Source organism: Bidens hawaiensis, unplaced genomic scaffold (genome assembly GCF_021521415.1).
Source record: "Bidens hawaiensis isolate Kalapana, Puna unplaced genomic scaffold, B.hawaiensis_p1.1 tig00026360_1, whole genome shotgun sequence".
NCBI lineage: Eukaryota > Viridiplantae > Streptophyta > Magnoliopsida > Asterales > Asteraceae > Bidens > Bidens hawaiensis.
Window position 1 is genome coordinate 265701 of NW_027494237.1, and position 21599 is coordinate 287299.

The window sequence follows — 21599 nt, forward strand, 5'->3', positions numbered from 1 at the left end:
ACCACAAGAAAACTAAGAAAACCAAAAATAGAAGGAAAAATCTCCAAATTATACAAGCAAATTAAGAACACCATTACCAAGCAACCGAGAGAAGCCCCCTTGGATCTCATAGAGGATTGGCGAGAGGAGTCCTTTTAATGGCCTTCAAACACTAAACCGTTTTCCTTTACTTCTAGAAATTAACTTAATTACCTCTCTAATTCGTAAGTAAACGGTATATAAATAATAGTAAATATTGTCACCAATTTGTCATTTCCTTAGTGATAACTTACAATACAAAACACTTTGTATTAGAATATATGAAACTTAATTACGCTTAACAACGACATTGACATATTGATATAAAGAATAAAGCATTAACCAAGAAATAAGGTGATGGTGTCACCATGCATTTTTACACTTGTAAATGTGTTTTTGCTTTCTTTTCTACTTACAAATGGTTATATCTTGTTTAACTACGAATTACACTTCAATCGTTTTCTGATTTAGAGCCGTATATCTCCATTTTTCCTTCTCGACATAGTCAGCATCCAAAAACCGAGCCACAAATGCCCATAACCTATAAACATCTTCGAAATTCGCCAGAAAATTAACAGCTGCAGTCACCACCGCGATTTCATGCACGCCTTTAGTCTTCTTCACTCCACCCCCGTTCATCACTCGTTCTTTGTCCTCCGCATACTTGTCATCAAATCATATCTTGTGTAAGGACCCTTGGCTCAATGATATGTTGTTTCGGTCAGAAAGCTTTTGCACCAGTGACGGCTCAACCTTTTCGCCTTTCCAGTCATAAATATTAAACGCCAATGCGGGCCCACGGTCAAATCTGATTCGTGGACGTAGATTTGGACCAAGGGTGTCTTGGTTTCCGTGTTGGGATGCTCTAGTTTGGTTAGCGCGTTGATCAACCAATTTATAAAACATCTGGTGCACATACTAGTTTGCATCAACCCTAGCGAATCCACATGATCCAATCCCCTATACTCAGTTTGTAAACTTTTGTTCGTTTCGCCATGCGTCACAGTCTGAGTTGAAGATTCGGGACTTTGAAGATCTAAATCCGTTCCAGAATGCTCTTCGTCTGAATGAAACGACGAGTTCTTTGCAGGAACAAGGGTGGCTATCCCTACGCATGAATCTTCCATGATCGATATTACCGATTTCTTCACAAATAAACACCCGAATCCACTAGGGTTCTCACCAAAAACCTTGTAGAATGAATAAATAAGAAAGTCGGGTCGAATCAACGACAACCCAAAACTATCCATGTCTTTGGGACCCAATGCGCATGCATCAAGCAACACGTGCCACCCGTTTTCTTGTGCTTTAAGCATCCATTGATACGAGTAACTAGCGCCAGTGGTTCGTGATTGAAGAGGGAATACGAATAATCCTCTTGGTTTCTTCTTTTTTCTGTTTCTTTCAACCAACTTTCTTAATTTTGCTGAATGAATTCGCATTCTTGGCCACTTGAACTCGGCTGACATGACCTTGGCTCCTCGTTTCTCTGATGATGTAATCATGGCATCCATAGCCTCGATCTTGTAATCATAAACGGTTAGCAATTTGCGACTCGTTTGGAAGGGATACGCTTCTGAAACGATCTTGAAGGCGGATGATTTGTTCGTAGTAATAATCATGGAATAATCATCACCTAAGATAGAGATAGTTTATAATTTAGTTACACCAAAAACTAAAACGAGCCTAAACTGTTTAAAACTGAACTGAATTACATATTTGGTCGTGTTGGGTGTTCTACTTTTGGTTTGTTTTCGGTTTTCATAAATCGAAAGTTGGTTCAAAACGAATTAGGTTTTCATAAATCTGAAGTCGGTAATCTACTTTCAGATCGAAACCAAATTGGATTTTTATAAATCTAAAGTCGGTATTTTAAATAATGGTTGTTTAAGTTAGTTCAATCCAAAAAAAAAAATATTTTAGCCCAATGTAATTTAATGAACTCAACTCAATAACAAACAATGGTGAAAAGCTTAAAAAATGAAACCATAACTAAATAATAGAGTTCATGATTTCAAAATCGATTAATCTAAAACTGAATTGAACTGAAAATTTTTAAACCGAACAAAGTCACATATTCAATTGATTTTCGATTCAATTTTCAGTTGTTAGAAATCTAAATTTGGTTCGAACGAATAAACTAAATATCAGATAATGGTTCCTTAGTCTTAGCTCAATTCAAGTGCAATTTTAGATCAATATTTTCTACCCAACCCAATTTAATAACAAATAATGGGAATCAAATAAGAAATAAAATTTAATTTTCAGTTTTCAAAAATTAAAAATTTGTTCGAACCGAATAAACTGAATATCGAATAATAATAATAATAATTTAATTTAGTTTAGTTTAGTTTAGTTTAGTTTAATCCAAGTATAATTTTAGCCAATCAAACTCAGCTTACTAACAAAAAATTTGAAAAAAATAAATAAATTAAGAAAAATAAAAGGAAAAACAAGTTTATGTTGAAAAGAGCAATAAACATCTGTAACCTGAAACATTCATAAACTCCATGATCCTCTTCCTGATGGACGACTCGAATTCAGATCCTTCTCCACCATGAAGCAGCTGCGACTTTAGATTCACAGACCGGTAAATCGAATTAAAGGACGGGTAATCAGAGTGCAAATCACCAGAAGAAGAAGGTGAGTGGTGTGTTTGAAGCTGCAAGTGCGAAAACAGCCCGATGCCAATATAATCTAGACACACTCGATTCGAAAGCGAAAGATGATAGTATTCCTGTCCTCTTATTCTATCAACTCTTGCAGTGTCCGAATATTTAGGATATGTTTGAGTAAAAGTGGACAGGGATTCCTTAACAGAAGGAAGAGATTCATGGTCCGTAAACCGGGTGTTTGGGAAGAAAGCAGCAGTGGTTTTTGATATAAACTGTTTTCGGCAAGCCGAGGATGTACTTGTAGCGGTTGAGGTGGTCGTAGTAGTGGTAGCAATGGTCGTAGTAGTGGTGAACTCTGGGAAGGAAAACAAGGGATTGGAGCAGCAGCCGTGGGAGCATACTTGTTCGACGTGTTTCGAGCACGGCGAGTGCATAGCTGCGGATGAACAAATTAAGGTTGAAGATGATGGTGATGGTATAGATTATTTAAGTGGTTGTGTTGGTGATGAGGTTGTGAATGGGACATTGTAATGATTGTTTGAACCGGTCATGTTTACATGGTTAAGACTTTTTCAGTTTTGATATTGTTTTGTGGGGAGTGAAAGTGACATGCCATTTACTATCTACTCTAAGCCGGTGGTTGAAGAGGTCAAGTTATATTAATATTAACAAGACTATATTGCATTTCTTCATAATTAATGGAGACTTTTTCAATAAAACCGTAATAGTTACGTTCCGTTCACAAACATGGTTAAAATATGCTACTCCCTCCGTCCCATTATAAGTGTCCTAGTTTGATTTTTCAAGTCTTTCTTGTTTAACTTTGACCGACAATATTTTTGTTTGTGTTATATAATACTTGATGTAAAATATATGAATGGATTGGGTTTTAAATGTATTTTACATTGATATAATTTTCATCAACTATTATATGACATGAACAAAAATATTTACAGTCAAGGTTGCAAAAGAAAAACTTGAAAAGTCAAACTAAGACACTTATAATGGGACGGAGGGAGTATATCAGGAACCTTTGTTTTTCTTAAATATTAATTTATTATATATTTATATATATAATATATGGCTAGGGGTATAAAATAACCGAGCCGAGCCCAACAAAGCAACTCGTTAGAAAAGCTTGAGTTTGATTCATGAATTGTTTCTTTAAGCTCGGGCTCAGGTTAAATATTTCATTATTTTGAGACAATTTTAAAAACGAGCCTAAGCTCATGTCGAGCTTGTGTAATACCTTATATAACCAAGCTAAGCTTTGGCTTGAGCTAGGCTATGCAATGTAAAATTAACACATAGAAGTTTAAAAATGGTAATATTTAAAAATGTGCAGGGCTCGTTAAGGCTAGACGAGCCTAAGCGGGCTTCCTATACAAGGCTCGAGCTCGAAAAATTTTGGCTCATTTCAAGCTGGAAAAAGTCGGCTCGTTGGCACCACAAACAAACATGGTTAAAATATGCTGAAACAGAAACCCTTAGTAATGACATTTGTGATTTAAAAAAATCATGAAAATGACGGAACCGAATGATAAGAACTTTGTGTGGTGTGTTAATTGATAATTGTAAATTTAGTTCAGAAAGGCTAAACTAGCTGGTGTTTCTAATTTATTGGGGTTTTATGCTAAACAAATTGCTTGAACTATGAGATGGTAAAGGTGTACAAGAAAGAAAGCTTCTTTTTAAATAGTTTGCAGAACTATAACATAAGTTGCATAATTATTTGTATATTGTTATTTTTATAAGTTATGTGAGTGTGTAATTATAAACATGGGTTGCATATTATCTTAAAAGTTGTGTGATTATTCATATAACTATGTGACTATGTATGTGAGCAATTTTTAATTTAGCTTGCATAGTTTTTACATAGTTGTGTGCTTAATTTTTGTCTAATCTAGCTAGGTAAAAAAAATCTAGGTTACGTATTTACAATTATGTTATCGTATGTTTGTTATAAATGAAATCAATGATTTGATAGTACAATTATTACAATAAGAAGTCTTTATACAATAACTTAATCCTATATATAGAGAGAGAAATTTTTATTTTAAATTAAATTGTATACGTGCATATAGCTAATGTGTGTTAGTGTGTTACATTTTAATTAGTAGGGAAAGAGTCCATTCAACTAGTTATGTAACTCTGTAGTCTGTATTACTTAACGTTCAAGTAAAAAATAACACTTCACATTTTTCTTATTATTATTTGATTTCGTTTATTAAACGTGAATAAATCATAAAAAGCAAAAGGAAAAAGAAGATGATGAGTTTGCTTTAATGAGAATGAACTTAATTGCTAAGAAATGAGTTTTTAATTAGAATGGGACAACTCCAAATGGAACCACAATCACTCTTTTTCTCTTTACTTGCTTTTTAGCCGGCAATAATATAAACTTGCATACTAACTCAAATACTTTCTTTCTCAAAAACCTAACAATTATCTATATTATTTTTAGATTTTATAATATGCAACCAAGGCGTGCCTATGCCTATACACATCAATTTACTTATAAGTTATAGTCTAGATGCTGTTATGTTTGATATATAAGAACGACACACGAAATAGAATGAGCATTATAAATAAATGAAAAAGGAATCATATATTACTCTGTCCAATTTAAAATAGAATGAGCATTATAAATAAATGAAAAAGGAATCATATATTACTCTGTCCAATTTATTCTCTTTTTAAGCCTACATTACCATCACCACCGTCGTCACCATCCACTACCACGCCTATTACCTTCACCACCGCCAACCACCCACCACCGCCAATGCCACTCACCACCATCACCCATCACCGCCACCGCCTACCACAACCCCCACCCACCACCGTGACCGTCACCACCCACCGCCCGCCATCCACCACTGCCATCACCGCTTATAGTTACCATCAATTTTATTTTATCACTTTGTCTTTTTATGCTCATCAAACAACACAGAGTAATGATTATTCCATTCACATAAGATAATAAAATAAGACAACAGAATGATAATTATCCATTTTATTTTTTATCATTTCTATTACCATGTCCTGATCATTGTCATGTACCAAAAAATCCATTAGTTCTTCAAGAAAAAGAAACCCTGTTACAAAAAGATAAAACGCACTTTTAACATCATTTTCAACTGATTTTCTTGTTGTGAAATGACAGGATTGTAACTATATATTTTTGTTTTTATTTATATAAAGGAAGGCATAGAATGTGAGTTGTTTCAATAGAGATTTATAAAAAGAATATTTTCTGTCTCTATGAGACCGTGTTGTTAAATCAAACCAGAAAGGTTTATTAGAGGTGTTTTTAGAGGAGGTTTTTTTAGGATTTTCCACCTAGTTCGTTTTTGTTTATTGTGAGAGTGACTTTTTGGAATCATTTCTCAATCATGTTCTCCTATTAAAACTAGAGAGAAAAAACAGTTTTATTGTCAATGTTTTTGAATGTTTTTAGAATACTTTATTGGATAGATTTTAAGCGTTTTTTAAATAATTGTGTTTTTATAATATGACAGCTGAGTAGACATGTTTTTGAAAGTCTTTATTGTTGATGCTCTTAAGGGGTTAAAGTTTAACATGATAGCTATAGTGCAATATAACTCATTGATACATAAATTACAAACTTAGGTTATTATAAGGATTTAGATTTGGGAAAATTTTCAAAATAAGCGTTTATGAAAATGTTTTTCAGGTTTTAGGTGTCATTTGCAAGAAATACCCAAAATAGGTATTATAAACTAGTTGTGACAAGTAGTTTATGATTACAACAAGTAGTTTGTAGAACCAATTAAAACTTGTCACGTGCCTTTAAACTAACCGTAACGAGAAGGGTCACTAATCATTTGTTCGTCACGACTAAATAAGTTTCTTGTCTCGTAATCAACGCCAACGAGTAATTCATAAGTCATTTAGACGCGACGACTAGTGTACCTGGTTTACATTTCCTACACGAGTAGTTTATCCGTAGTTAACTGGTCGAGACTAGTTTAACCTTACAATCTACTCGTCGCGACTAAAGAACTTATGAATTACTCGTGGGCGTTGATTACGAGGCATAAAACCTATTTAGTCGTGACGAGTAAATGGTTAGTAAATTTGTTCGTTATGGTTAGTTTAAAGACATGTGTCAAGTTTTAATTGGTTATACAAACTACTCGACACGACTAGATTATAATACCTATTTTGGGAATTTCTTACAAATGACACCTAAAACCTGAAAAATATTTTCATAAACGCTTATTTTGAGAATTTTCCCTTTAGATTTTGGGTGTTAAATTTTATAAGTTTGATGTTTTTATGAAATTTACTCGTGTAGTCACTTTAGCCTATTTAGTGTGTACGTTTTGTAAAAATCAAACTAACCAGTTTTTGTTTTGCATATAATAAAAACCAAAAACGAACATAATGAATTTCTATATTTTTATTTTTTTAGTTTTTATTTTAAGTAATTTATAAAAATTTAATAAATATGTAACTTAAATAGTTTTGATCAAATGTATAATACTCTATTAATTAATAATTAACAAACTTAATTCTATCTAAATTCATTATTTTCGACAAACTTTTTTTAAGCCAAAAATTTTTAAGCTCAAATAGCAAAAAAAAACCGAAAAAACCAAAACTAAACCAAAACTAAAATGAAAATTGAAACTGAGAAAACCGAAACCGAACGGTTTAAAATTTCAAGAACCGAAGTTGTGATTTTCGGTTTGATTTTAGCCCAAACCCGCAATGAACCGCACTACGCACACTAGAGTTGTGCACGGTTCGGTTCGGTTTTAGGCAAAACCGAGACCGAAGTCATCGGTTGAATATACAAACCATTCGGTTTCGGGTTTTTTGGTTTTTCGGTTATTTTCGGTTTTTCGGTTATTTTCGGTTTTCGGTTATTTTTTGGTTTTTAGGCAAAATTTCAAGAACCGAAGTTGTGGTTTTCGGTTTGATTTTAGCCCAAAACCGCAATGAACCGCACCACGCACACTAGAGTTGTGCATGGTTCGGTTCGGTTTTTAGGCAAAACCGAGACCGAAGTCATCGGTTGAATATACAAACCGTTCGGTTTCGGGTTTTTTGGTTTTTCGGTTATTTTCGGTTTTGGTTCGGTTTAGTCGGTTTATTTCAATTATGTGTAGACATTGCAAAAATAATTAAAAAATGAAGATGATAATATTAAGCTTGTAAAAGTGTATTAGATTACCACAAATATATTGAACACAAAAAACAAAATTAGACGCATGTTATGTGAAACCATACGTATACAAAGTTGCTAGAGTAATAGAGTTTAAAATTTAACAAAGTTTTTAACCGAAAAACACTAAAAAGTTTAGCTCTAATCTTCATTCATCATCTTGTTCATCTTCAAAGTTTAATCCCAGTCTTCATAATCTTCATCACCATTAATCGGTTCGGTTCGGTTCGGTTTTTTAAAAATGGAAAATCGAACAGAAACCGAAAATTCGGTTTTTCAAAAAATCAAAAAACTAACCGTCAGTTAATTCTTCGGTTCGGTTTTTTTGGTTCGGTATTTTTGGTTGATTCGGTTTGGGTTCGGTTAATTCGGTTTTCTGCTCACCCCTAACGCACACCCTTAACCTAAATAATAATATTTGTTATGACATGTTACAAGTTTTATTTAAATTTGATTAATAATCTTATTTTATTTGATGCATTAACGTAATCTTAACTGAATATAGAAACCAAACATATGTTAAAGTTTATATGCAAACCACGGTTTTTATTTAATAATATTATTATTAAGAAATAAATATATAACCATTAAAATGTTAGAGATCGGGGGACATTATTCACTAAACAGGCTCATAAAATCAAAAGATTTTAATATCCAGTTATTTCTGTCACTTTGAAATTTTGAAACTAAAAGAAATATAAAATGTAAAATTTGTAAATATGCCAATGATTAAATACCAATGCAATAGGAATAAACTTTTATTAAAAAATCAATATAAATCAGGTTACCATGTATATTTAGCATTTATCTAGTTATGACTTATGATGTTTCAAATGCAACAAATTTTGTTCTAAATAGAACAAAAATTTTATAGTAATATGTTTATGAAAATAGAATGATTCACATTGGCTAGACAAGTTTCTTTGCCGATCAGGGTGAGTATAAGATTATGTGACATTGTGGCATCTCAAATCACCTACACACCATTAAACCTTTTTGTATATGTACAGGCCCGGCCCATGGGCAGGGCTCAGGACAGGTAGGACTCAAGTCCCAGGCCTACAACTTTTATAGGGCCCATCAGTTTTTAAATTTCTTTCATATATATAAGTATTTTAGGCCCAGTTACATTAAAAGGAGACCCAGTTTCAAAACAAATAACCATGGTTTTTCTAAACTTCTAGCGTGCAAGTTGTAACTTCTAAACCTGCGACCATCTGACTTCCGACGACCTTGAGAGTTTTTCCGGCCAGCGACGACCAGCGTGGCGGTGATTGGAGTCTGCCTATTACAGGTTTTTAACTTATTTTATTTTTCTATTTAAAAATAACAGATTACATGGATACATTCTTAAATCAAAAAAAGTAAAAAACATGTAACAAAAGTGCCGATTGGTTTCTCAATTATCAGTTTATGTATATGTTGCCACTTGCAAATAAAATAATATTGTAGATCAATCCCATTTGAAACATGTCATGCTAACTATTTTGCATGATCAAAAGTGTAGATGGCAAATATATATGTATGTATATATATATATATATATATATATGATAAATTGCAAATAAATGAGAATGTTTGATCAATTTAGGGAATTAGGTTCAGGGAGGGAGTCAGGGTGTATGTGCATGTACTAATCAGTTTATCAAAAGCCTAAGTTATTATTTCATATTTGATAATGTTAACTTTATATTTGTTAAATTTTTTCAATTGATACTTGATACTATAATTTAATATTTGATAGTTAATTACTAAATACTAATTAGCTAATTTATTATTTGTTTTTTTAGACATTATGCCTCCCAAGTCTAAATAATTATCCGGTTGGCGTTATTGCTATTGAAAACGATGTTTTAGAGACCATAGATTACAAAGATTTAATCGAAGGCTTTGCTTCCAAAAATGCCAAAAGAGCATCAAGATTCGTTTAAGTACTTTTGTTAGTTCATTTTGCTAAAAAAAATCCTTTTGTATTGTATTTTAGGGCCTTTTGTTTTTCATGTCCCAAGCCTTGGGCTAATTTTGTATTCTCGAAAACGGTCCTGTATATGTAGGTTGCCTTTGATGGCGTTCACCATCCACATTTCCCATTGTTAATTCTCCTAGCAAATCACATGGTTTTGGCTAGGGATGAGATCGGGACCATACCGGTACCGACCGGTCCCGGTCCCTAAAATCCGGTTCTGAAAATCACGAATTCTTGGTACCAGTACCGAAATATTCGGTTCGGTACCGGTACCAGTACGGGACCGAGACTGATAGCGGTAAATCTAATCAAAATGGAATAGACGTTAAGAATTTAAACGAGCTGCGAAAGTAAAGGCTGAAGAGGGTCGTGCTACTACTACTACCATACCCTCACCGGTGCTACCCACACCCAAACCTGCTGCTACGAAAGCCATAACAACACCGGGTCACCTAACCCGCATTCTAAAGTATCTCGGCGTTGTTTTAGATGTCAAGGATTAGGCCACTTCGCATCAGAGTTCCCTAACAAACGGGTCATCACTTTAGCAGAATTTGAGGCTGAAACCGAACCTAAGTTTGATGAAGAATAACCCCTCAATCAACCGTTGAAGAAGTGGTAGTGGGCCCTTATGAAGGCGAGAATTTGATGATACAAAGGGTGTTAACTGGAACTGCAGTTCAAGGTGACAATGAACAACGAGAATCGCTATTTAGAACCCGCTGCACTATAGGGAACAAGGTTTGTTCAGTTATGATTGACAGCGGCAGCTGTACTAATGTTGCTTCACAATCCGTGGTCACGAAATTGAACCTGACAACTGAACCACATCCCTCACCTTATGATCTCCATTGGCTCAACCAGGGTAAAGGTATTCGAGTCACCAAACGGGTCTTACTATTATTTACCGTTGGACAGGAATACAAAGATGAAGTTTGGTGTGACATTCTGCCCATGGATGCATGCCACGTATTATTAGGTAGACCTTGGTTATTTGATAAGCGGGTTATGCACGATGGGCATCAAAATACATACTCGCTTCTCAAAAAGGGAAGGAAAATTACCTTACTACCCCTGTCACCCCATTACCGCAATCAGCAAGCCCTATCCGTATTTTCTTTTGACATGTCTTCTTTATATAAATTTGAATCTATTTTCTCAAGTTTGTGGGAAAACTTTCGCAAAGGTGGAGTAGATGATAGCGGTAAATCTAATCAAAATGGAATAGACGTTAAGAATTTAAACGAGTCAGTTGTTGATTTCATTGGGCCTGGGCAGCTATTATATATGGGTCAAGTGAACAGAATGAGCCAATGGGCATTGGGCTCAAGTTGATCCAGATGGAGCCCCATGGAGGAGGTTGAAGGATCCATGGGTTGTTTACACCACGTTGCCATCATTAAGTGGGTTATGCCCACTCCTTTTTTAGTTTTATGTTCCTGCTTGTTTTAAAGCTTTGGCTAATTGTTCTTTATGCTTCCTAGGTAGTACTTTGTTTGTTTATTTTTGTAGAATTAGAACGTGGGTAGTTTTCTTTTGATTTCTATATGTACTTTTCTCTTTATTCAATGAAGGCAGAAGTTTATGTTTGACTAAAATATTGTGTTAATTTTGTCTCAATAGATTTTGAGCAAGACTGATTTTGTCTATGCTAGCTTGATTTTGGCATCTCGATTGGTGTTCTTAGACACGGTTTCTTATTCGGAGTGGTGTGTCTGTATCTTCGTTTAAAAAATCGCAGCTCGACTGTTTGTTTCGGTGGTGAATCTGTATCCGAAACGAGCCGTTGATCTATCCGTTATATATTCAACTTTCAATTCCTACCTTTTACCAGTGATATTCCTATCATTTGGTATCAGAGCTTAGCTCAATTCCATTGTTCCTATCCAACAACCCTAAAAATCCCACAAATTTTTGAATAACCAAATGAATATATATATATATATATATATATATATATATATATATATATATATATGTTTAAGTTCAAGAAATAAATCTTATTGCAAGAAATGAGAGAAAATGAATATAAGCCACCAGTTTTATTTTAGGTTTTTAATATTTAAAAATAAATAAAAGAGATGTAAATGCAACAATAAATGCACTCTCTCTCTTCAATTAATACAACTAATATAACCATAATAAATCTCTCTTTAATTAATATATCTAACTAATTTAACTATAATAATTAAAAAGATAAAATCACTACTTTAGTTTTATTTTTTATTTACACATTCTTCATTTTATTCAACATAAATACAATTTATTCATATAATACTATTCTTTATATTACAAAAAAAATTTCCACTCAATTTATTAGCATGTTTTTTAACACTAAATATCAAAACATAACATATATTTTTTTCCAGTTGGTATGCCTATAAAAATTATTGTCATAAATAATAATAATAATAATAATAAAAATATCATACAAATGTGTCCATTAAATGTAAACAATAAATATACAACCTACACTAAGTTATATAACCTACACTTGTTTTGAACGATAAAAACGTACAACATACAAAAAGCATACAACTTACATATGTAATTCGACATCAACAATTATATAAACTACACAAAGATACACATATCCTACACATGCGTAGGTTATATATTTTTCGTATGTATGTTATATATTTTTTTTATTCTTAGAACAAGTGTAAGTTATATGTTTTTATGTAGGTTGTATATTTTTTATTGACATTTAATGCAAACATGTGTAAGATAGTTTTTTGTAATATTCATCACAATGTAACTACGTGTTGATGGATATTGATATGTTGAGTTTGAAGAAATTGGTTTTGAATAAAAAGAAATTAATGTATGAATAAATTGTATTTGTGTAAGATAAAATTTTCGTGTGTAGGTTATATGTTTTTTGTATGTAGGTTATATGTTTTCGTGTGCATGTGTATTTTATTGACGATAAATTTTGTGTGTAGGTTAAATGTTTTTCGTGTGTAGGTTATATGTTGTCTTATTCTTAGAGCAAGTGTAGATTATACGTTTTTGTGTAGGTTGTATGTTTTTTGTTGATATCTAATGCAAACACATGTAAAATAGTTTTTTGGTATTATTCATTATAATGTAAATATGTTTTGATGGATATTAATATATTGAGTTGGAAAAAATTAGTTTTGGATAGAAAGAAATTTTAATGTATGAATAAATTATACTTGTGTACGATAAAAATTTAGAAAACAAAAAGTAAGTTATAAAAATAAATGAGTTCTTAATATTTTCTAATTATAATAATTTAATTAGTTATATTAATTAAATAGATAAGTATTATGATTTATTAGTTATATTAATTGAAGAAAGTGAATAATTAATATTTTCTTTATTTAGCTTTAAGCATTTAATACTTAAAACAAAACTAGTGGTCCATATTCATTTCTCACATTTCTTTCAATAATATCATTTCTCTCTTAAACCATCACACATATATATATATATATAAAACTTAATATAAGTAATGACATCGAATTGAAAATCATGCGTTCATGTACCACCATGACTCTTTGTATTCTCAATTCGAACAATAAAATAAATGAATAGATACAAATATAGAAAACAAATTGAAAGACCCCGTTACCAGTGCCCTACATTGGACGTTGGATTTACTCATAAACACAGTTCTAAATATCAGAGTTAATTAAAACTTTCGCGGAAATAATATAAAACATCAACCATTCGTTACAAATATCCATAATTTGTCTTTTAAAACATAACATAAATTATAACACTCAAAACATCGTGACAATCTTCAGATGCCAGCCTCTTCAATCCTGCCATGTGTCCATCTCAAACCAGCTGTCTCAATCTGTTAACCTGCGTGCATACTAAAAGTCAGCTACGCTGAGTGAGTTCTAGTTAATCACATAACTTACTTTACATACACATATACGTGCCCGAAGGTACGCATTACATACATATCATGTTTATCATTCGTCCATACACATTCATAGCTATCCATACATTATAAAGGGCATTTCACCCTACATACCTCGGATATTATTAGGGTCCAGTACCCCCCATCCTCGGATTTTATTAGGGTCCGGTCTCCCTTCATCCTCGGAAATTATTAGGGTCCGGTACCCTCCATCCTCGGATATTATTAAGGTCCGGTCACCCTTTCTTCCATACCTCCATACTATACTTTACTATATACATAATTGTAAATTTCATACGTACATACATCATTCATTCTTCATCTACAACATATATCATCAAACCATTACCTGGCAGTACATGCAATATCCGAAGATCGATCAAGCACCGACAAGAAATCATTCATACATTTCACATAATACATATATGGCATACACTTATCGCTTAGGATACGTGTATTAACTAATCACATTGAGTATGCACACAGCCCCGAAAACATAACAAGGAATGGGGCTAGAAACTCACCTGAACTCGGTTACGTTCACCGTTAATAGTAATTCCTTTCTTGAGCTGTGCACGACTAACTATATAGCAATTACACGTATCAATTTAACTACCACTACCCATATCGTGATTCTAGTTTAATTATTACCCACAACGAACCGGGATCCGGGGGCAGCGCCCCTGGCAGAGGGGTCTACGGGCAGCAGCCCCTAGCAGGGTCCAAGGGGCAGATCCCTTGGCTGGGGTCGAGCTGCCAAGCCAGCTTGAAAAAATTTTATTTTCAATAACTGTCTTAACACATTTTCCATTAGAATTTTGGACCATTATTTACTTTGCTAACTCAAAAAGTTAAAGGGCTTCTTTGTAATTAAACCATTCTTTTATAAGTCCAGGGACTGTTCTGTCATTTTATTAAACTTTCAGTTCGTTACTCAGTTCTTTAACGAATTGACTTATCATAACGAACTGATTCTTGTAACGAACTGGACCCTCTAACGAATTGATCCTTATAACGAGCTGGACCCTCTAGCGAATCAGTCCATATAGCGAACCAGTCTATGTAGCGAATTGGTTTTTATTAATTCGTTATCTCTTTTGGCGAATAACTCTAACGAATCAAGGGTAATTCGTTATCTTTTCCCTTCACGAATTGGATACGAACTAAAGCTAGTTCGTTATGCCTCCTTTAACGAATCAACTAGCGAATTACCTCTAGTTTGTTAACTCCCCGTTAACGAACTAGGGATAGGTCAGAGAATGTCAGAACATTCTCTGACATTCCCCTTTTTCCTCGTACCATTTCCGGCGCCGTCACCGGAAAAACGCGGTTTCGCCGGAAAAACGAGTTTTGACTCGTTTTTCACCATTTTTCGCTCCGTTCGATCCAGATCTGAGCTAGGGTGATCCTTAAGCTCATCTTAGGTTCGGTTTATACCTGATTCCATCCGGATCTCGTGACTTAAACGGTTTAACGGTGTCGGCTCGTCGTTTCGTGACCATATCTAACGGGTTTAGGTTCATACAACATCATACTATTATTACCTTGGATCGGGATCAGTTTTATATCTTGGTTCGGCTAGAGAAAGGAGAGAAATTAGAGAGAGCTTAAGTGTGTGTTTTGGTGGTGTATGAAATATGTGTTAAATGAAATTAAATGGGTAATTATGACTTATATAATTATGGATCATGGGCTTAAGCCCATGGTCTTTCCTTCTTTCTTTTATAACCCAAGTCCATAACCCATATTCATTTAACCCAACACTAGCCCGACTCATAATAACCCATATTTTCATTTATTAACCGAAACTAGAAAATGGTATGTTACATAAATTGAAAGTCGACTATTCATGCATCACCATGACTTTTTGAATTTCAATTTTAAACCATAATAGTAAATGAATCTATAAATAAATTAATCGAAATGAAACTCGACAATTCATGTATCACAATGACTTTTCGAATAATCAATTTAAACCATAATAATAAATGAATATGTAACTAAAATAATCACATTGAAACTCGAGTATTCTCGTATTACAACACAAAATAAAAATGCATAATTAAATTGAACCAAAAGCTGGGTATTCATGTATCACTACGACTTGTCAGACTTTCAGTTAAAACACATGGTAAAACATTGAGGATCGAAGTCACACGTCGCATGAACCACCATGACTTGCATGACATCTTTAGGAGTGCAACCATATTCTTTTCACAAAGAGAACATGGTCACGTTTGAAAACTTAAATTTGTGATTCATATGGCATTGAAAGTGGTATGCTTTGGCTTAATAGAGTTCATGCCCTTTCCTAACTCTCCAGGTAAGCAACCGGGTCCCGCGTCTGATTGGGATTTATGCGCATTGCTTATCCTTAGGTTTCAATAACGTTGGTGTCAAGAGTTTCGGAAAACAAGCATGTCCCCCTTACAGTTTACTACATACCCGCCATATAGAACCATCTTTAAGAAGAAGAAATATCGGAACACCACAATAAAAATTGATAATTGAAAATGTTTGGAAAATCTTTGTTTTTAGGTATAAGCCTTGGACTTGTGTGTGCTTGTGTAATTGAAGTAATTGAATCATCAGTAAAATAGTAACAAGTAAGTGCTTTGAACAATCACATAAGGCTCACATAATTTCTAATCATGCAACCGAAAAAATTAAGCAAATAAACTATAACCAACAAGAACACTACGTTTAATGTTCTATCTTATAGTCACGGCTCTGATACCAATCTGTAACACCCCGGCTAAAGCGGAATATGCCCGAGTGTGACGTACAGATTGCTCAAAACACATGTGACACTATTAAGTGACAATATTACCATTAATTGATTCAAACAACAAGAACACAAGTTTAGAAGTAAAAGAAATACATATTTATGCAATTTTTCCATTTATGTTGAATATTCTAAGTACTAATGTCTTCGTCACTGCAACATCCTCTAAATAAGGTACCTGTAGCATATATATATATATAATAAAGTCAATTAAATGAAGAGTTGGTGAGTTCACACAAGTTTTTGATATAAGTACATAAAAATCATACAATTCCATGAACAAGTGTAAATGAGCAAGTAAGATCCTTTCCAGCTGGGATTGTGCACCAGCGTACACATATAATCTCAAGTAAGGTCCTTTTCAGTTGGAATTGTGCACCAACGTACTCAGATAATGAGGCCCTTTTCCACTCATAACAACAAATGTCTTGAGCGCAAAGGGGGGCGTATGATCATACTATATTGAAGTAATCCATGTGCAAGTAATTTTGAGCAAGTAACAAGTAAACACACAAGTCCATGTAACGAATTGTAGTTTGTAAATAATAAATAAACGAAATTGTAATTTGGATACGATATTTATGCTACCCCCAAAAGTAGTAAAAGAGTAAAAAGGGGGTGTGAGAAACTCACCTTGAGATTGAAGATAACTTGAAATAATAACTGAAAGCGCGTTTAAGGAAATTGAAACGATCGAACATCACGAACTATAAATAAAAAGGAAATACAAAATTTAAAGACTAACTATCGGGATTATAAAAGTTAAATAATATTAGTTATAGAAATTAGGCATTGTTTTAATATATATATTTCATTAACTTATGACAAATGAGAACTTGGGATTTTTAATAAATTTAACAAAAATGAATAAAGTTTATATAAATCATTTGATGTTTATTAGTTGAAGAATGATTTGTAGATAAATAATTATAACTTATTAATATAAGATTAAATAACAATATTAATAACAATTTATGATTAAACATTTTTTTCCAAGTAACATAATTAATTAATTTACTAATTAATTAACTTAAATGTTTTGCATGAATTCTTTTAAAGAAATTATAGATATTAGTTTATGTTGAAATAAAATAAACAAAAATTAGTTATTTAGAGAAATCAAGTATACTAGTTCTATTATAAGAAATCTTTAATTAAAACCATTTTGTATATATCATCTTATTTAAAATAAAAATGTTTATAAGTTTATGATGATCAACGGATAATAACATCTAGATAATATTTATATTTGTTCTTGCAAAATAACTAGTTTTGACATAATATTTAGAAAACCAAAGTGTTTATCTTGGATATCCATAATCATAGTGATTTCTTATAATCAAAATATAATATTTTTATTATAAAAGTATCATGACCATAAAGAATAAATTATGAACATTCAACATTAAATCAAAACAAAAACTATAAAATGCATGGAATCATAAAACTTACTTGTTAGTGCTTTCAATTTTAAGAAAATAGTGGATTGAGGTGTGAAACTAATGAAGGATTTGTCCTCCTTTTATAGTGAAAATATGGAGTCGTTATGTCTTATGGAATGTATGAAAATTAATCATATTTAATATAATTAAAAACAAAAATTAAAATTGTTTAAAAGGTTTTCAAAGTATTTAACTCTTTTAATAAATTTTATTTAATTAAAACATTCAATGCTTTATTTTTATAATTTATTAAAAAAAACATATGAAAACGATGGTAATAATAATAATCCAAGATTTATTCTAGTGATTTGCATTGGAAAAGTTCGTGAATATATTATTTTCATTATGAATGTTTTAAATGAGTATGAATACTACAAAGGTGGTAAAAAGTATATTTGCATAGAAATGATCACATAAAATACATGAAACGAAAATTGAGATTAATTAATAATATTATAAAAATATATAAATTTAAATAGACCAAAACCGAAAATTTAAACTGGGGTCGGGTTTTCGGGTTTGAAAATTAACGAATGTCACAGTACTGTTCTCTTTATTCAATGAAGGAAGAAGTTTATGTTTGACTAAAATATTGTGTTAATTTTGTCTCAATGGATTTTGAGCAAGATTGATTTTGTCTAAGCTAGCTCGATTTTGGCATCTCGAGTGGTGTTCTTAGACACGGTTTCTTATACGGAGTGGTGTGTCTGTATCTTCGTTTAAAAAGTCACAGCCTGACTGTTTATTTCGGTGGTGAATATGTATCCGAAATGAGCCGTTGATCTATCCGTTATATATTCAACATTCAATTCCTACCTGTTACCAGTGATATTCCTATCATTTGGTATTAGAGCTTAGCTCGATTCCATTGTTCCTATCCACAACAACCCTAAATTCCAGTCTGTTGTACCTACAATCATGGTCTACGAAAAAAGAACTGTGGAAGATCAATTACGAGAGTGACAAGACCAGTTTCTTGAACTAACAGCCTCCATGCGATAAAAGCGGGGCCGGGATCTCGTTACCGACCAGAAGATGAAGATGACGACACCGACTACAATCCCTATGGTCGCCAAAACCGAGACACCAATTACAGTAATGATATCAAAGTTGACATTCCCGAGTATGACAGGAAGCTTGATCCGGATATTTTTATTGAATGGATTCGTACTGTGGAGAGGGTCTTTGATTACGAATAAACAACCAATGACTAGAAGGTCAAGCTCGTATCCTTAGAGCTGCAAAAATACGCTTCTACGTGGTGGGAGAATGTTTGTGTTAAATGGGAACGCTTGGGTAAAGAAAAGGTGAGAACTTGGTCCAAAATGAAGAAGCTACCGAAGCAAAAGTTTTTACCTACTTATTATGTGCAAGACAACTTCTCTAGGCTTCATTCTCCAAAACAGGGATCATGACCGGCCCAAGAGTATTCTCAAGATTTTGAGTATCTCATCATGAAGTGTGGGTTGAATGAAGATGATCCACAAACTCTTGTCAGGTATTTAAGAGGTCTTGGACCCAGAATTGCACATGTTATAGAGCTGCAACCCTACTCTTCTTTGGCAAAATTGACAATGTTGTCTCATCAAGTAGACCAACAACAAGCGATGAATGGAAAGGCTGAAGCGGGCCGTGCTACTACTACTACCATACCCTCACGGTGCTACCCACACCAAAGCCTGCTACTACGAAAGCCATAACAACACCGGAGTCACCTAACCCGCATTCCAAAGTATCTCGGCATTGTTTTGGATGTCAAGGATTAGGCCACTTCGCATCAGAGAGCCCTAACAAACGGGTCATCACTTTAGCAGAATTTGAGGCTGAAACCGAACCAAGTTTGATGAAGAATAACTCCTCAATCAACCGTTGAAGAAGTGGTAGTGGGCCCTGATGAAGGCGAGAATTTGATGATACAAAGGGTGTTAACTAGGACTGCAGTTCAAGGTGACAATACACAACGAGAATCACTATTTATAACCCGCTACACTATAGGGAACAAGGTCTGTTCAGTTATCATTGACAGCGGCAGCTGTACTAATGTTGCTTCACAATCCACGGTCACGAAATTGAACCTGGCAGCTGAACCACATCCCTCACCTTATGATCTCCATTGGCTCAACCAGGGTAAAGGTATTCGAGTCACCAAACGGGTCTTGCAATTATTTACCGTTCGACAGGAATACAAAGATGAAGTTTGGTGCGACATTCTGCCCATGGATCGATGCCACGTATTATTAGGTAGACCTTGGTTATTTGATAAGCGGGTTATGCACGATGGGCATCAAAATACATACTCGCTTCTCAAAGAGGGAAGGAAAATAACCTTACTACCCCTGTCACCCCATTACCGTAATCAGCGAGCCCTATCTGTATTTTCTTTTGACATGTCTTCTTTATATAAATTTAAATCTATTTCTCAAGTTTGTGGGTAAACTTTTGCAAAGGTGGAGTGAATGATAGCGGAAAATCTAATCAAAATGGAATAGACGTTAAGAATTTAAACGAGCCAGTTGTTGATTTGATTGGGCCTGGGCCAGCTATTATATATGGGTCAAGTGAACAGAATGGGCCAGTGGGCATTGGGCTCAAGTTGATCCAAATGGAGCCCCATGGAGGAAGTTGAAGGATCCATGGGTTGTTTACACCACGTCGCCATCATCAGTGGATTATGCCCACTCCTTTTTTAGTTTTATGTTCCTGCATGTTTTTAAAGCTTTGGCTAATTGCTCTTTATGTTTCCTAGGTAATACTTTGTGTTGGTACATAAATGTCAGTAGTTCATAGTCTAGCGTTTGTAATCGAGTCTGTAATGTAATTATGTTTAAGTTTATGTTTATGTTTGAACAAGAGAAGTTGTCAACAAGTTCGCTTAGGCGAACTTGTTGAACAAGCGAAGTTGTCGACAAGTTCGCCTAGGCGAACTTGTTCAACGAGCGAAGTTACTGACAACTTCGCCTGAGGCGAAGTTGTCGTGTATTTATATAGCCTACGGGTTTACGGTTAAAGTTAGAGTTTTGGTTAATCACGGGTAATTCAGCAAGTCTATAGTCGAGAGATAGAGTCTGTAATAGACGTGTTTCAAGTTATAATATATAACGTGTTCGTTTGTATCGCGTGTGATTGTTTTACGTATTCTACGCTCGTAACTACCTACGCAGGGATTCCGCACCTACGTAGATAGCGATATCCCGTGTAAGATCCGTCCGGGAGCCTACAATTGGTATCAAAGCTTTTGCTCGATTGTGTGGTTCGGGATTTCACGCGGGTGTAGAAAACGTCTCGTTTGACCTATTCGCGGGACGCGTTTTCGTTGATATTGTGTTATACTCACCTTATACAGTCATATTCAAGCCGTCACACCGACCGGAAACTGCTAAATCGTCGAAAACAGATCTGAATATTTTCAGTGTTCTTCGGGCGAAGTTGTTGTTCTTCAGGCGAAGTTGCCGACGCTGGAAGTAGGGTTTCGGCGAAGATATAAGGTTGAGCGAAGTTAACCACAACTTCGCCTACCTCATAAGTTCGCCTAAGCGAAGTTAATCTCAACTTCGCTTACCTCCTAAGTTCGCTTACCTTAAGCGAAGTTATTCTCAACTTCGCCAAGTCACGCGAATTTAAGGATTTTCCAGCGAAGTTAACACTTAAGCGAAGTTATCCTTAACTTCGCCTATAGTACTGTTTGGA

At 33.9% G+C, this 21599-nt stretch overlaps 1 protein-coding gene across 1 annotated transcript; it reads right to left on the reverse strand.

Annotated features, from left to right (window-relative positions):
- Positions 1-347: 347 nt before the first annotated feature.
- LOC143573293 (molybdenum cofactor sulfurase-like) lies at positions 348-3317 on the reverse strand. Its single transcript, XM_077058211.1, has 2 exons — positions 2509-3317; positions 348-1654 (listed from the first exon to the last, which is right to left on the reverse strand). Exons 1-2 carry the CDS (start codon positions 3065-3067, stop codon positions 720-722), a joined length of 1494 nt encoding a protein of 497 aa, XP_076914326.1. The 5' UTR covers positions 3068-3317; the 3' UTR covers positions 348-719.
- Between the last annotated feature and the right edge of the window lie 18282 nt (positions 3318-21599).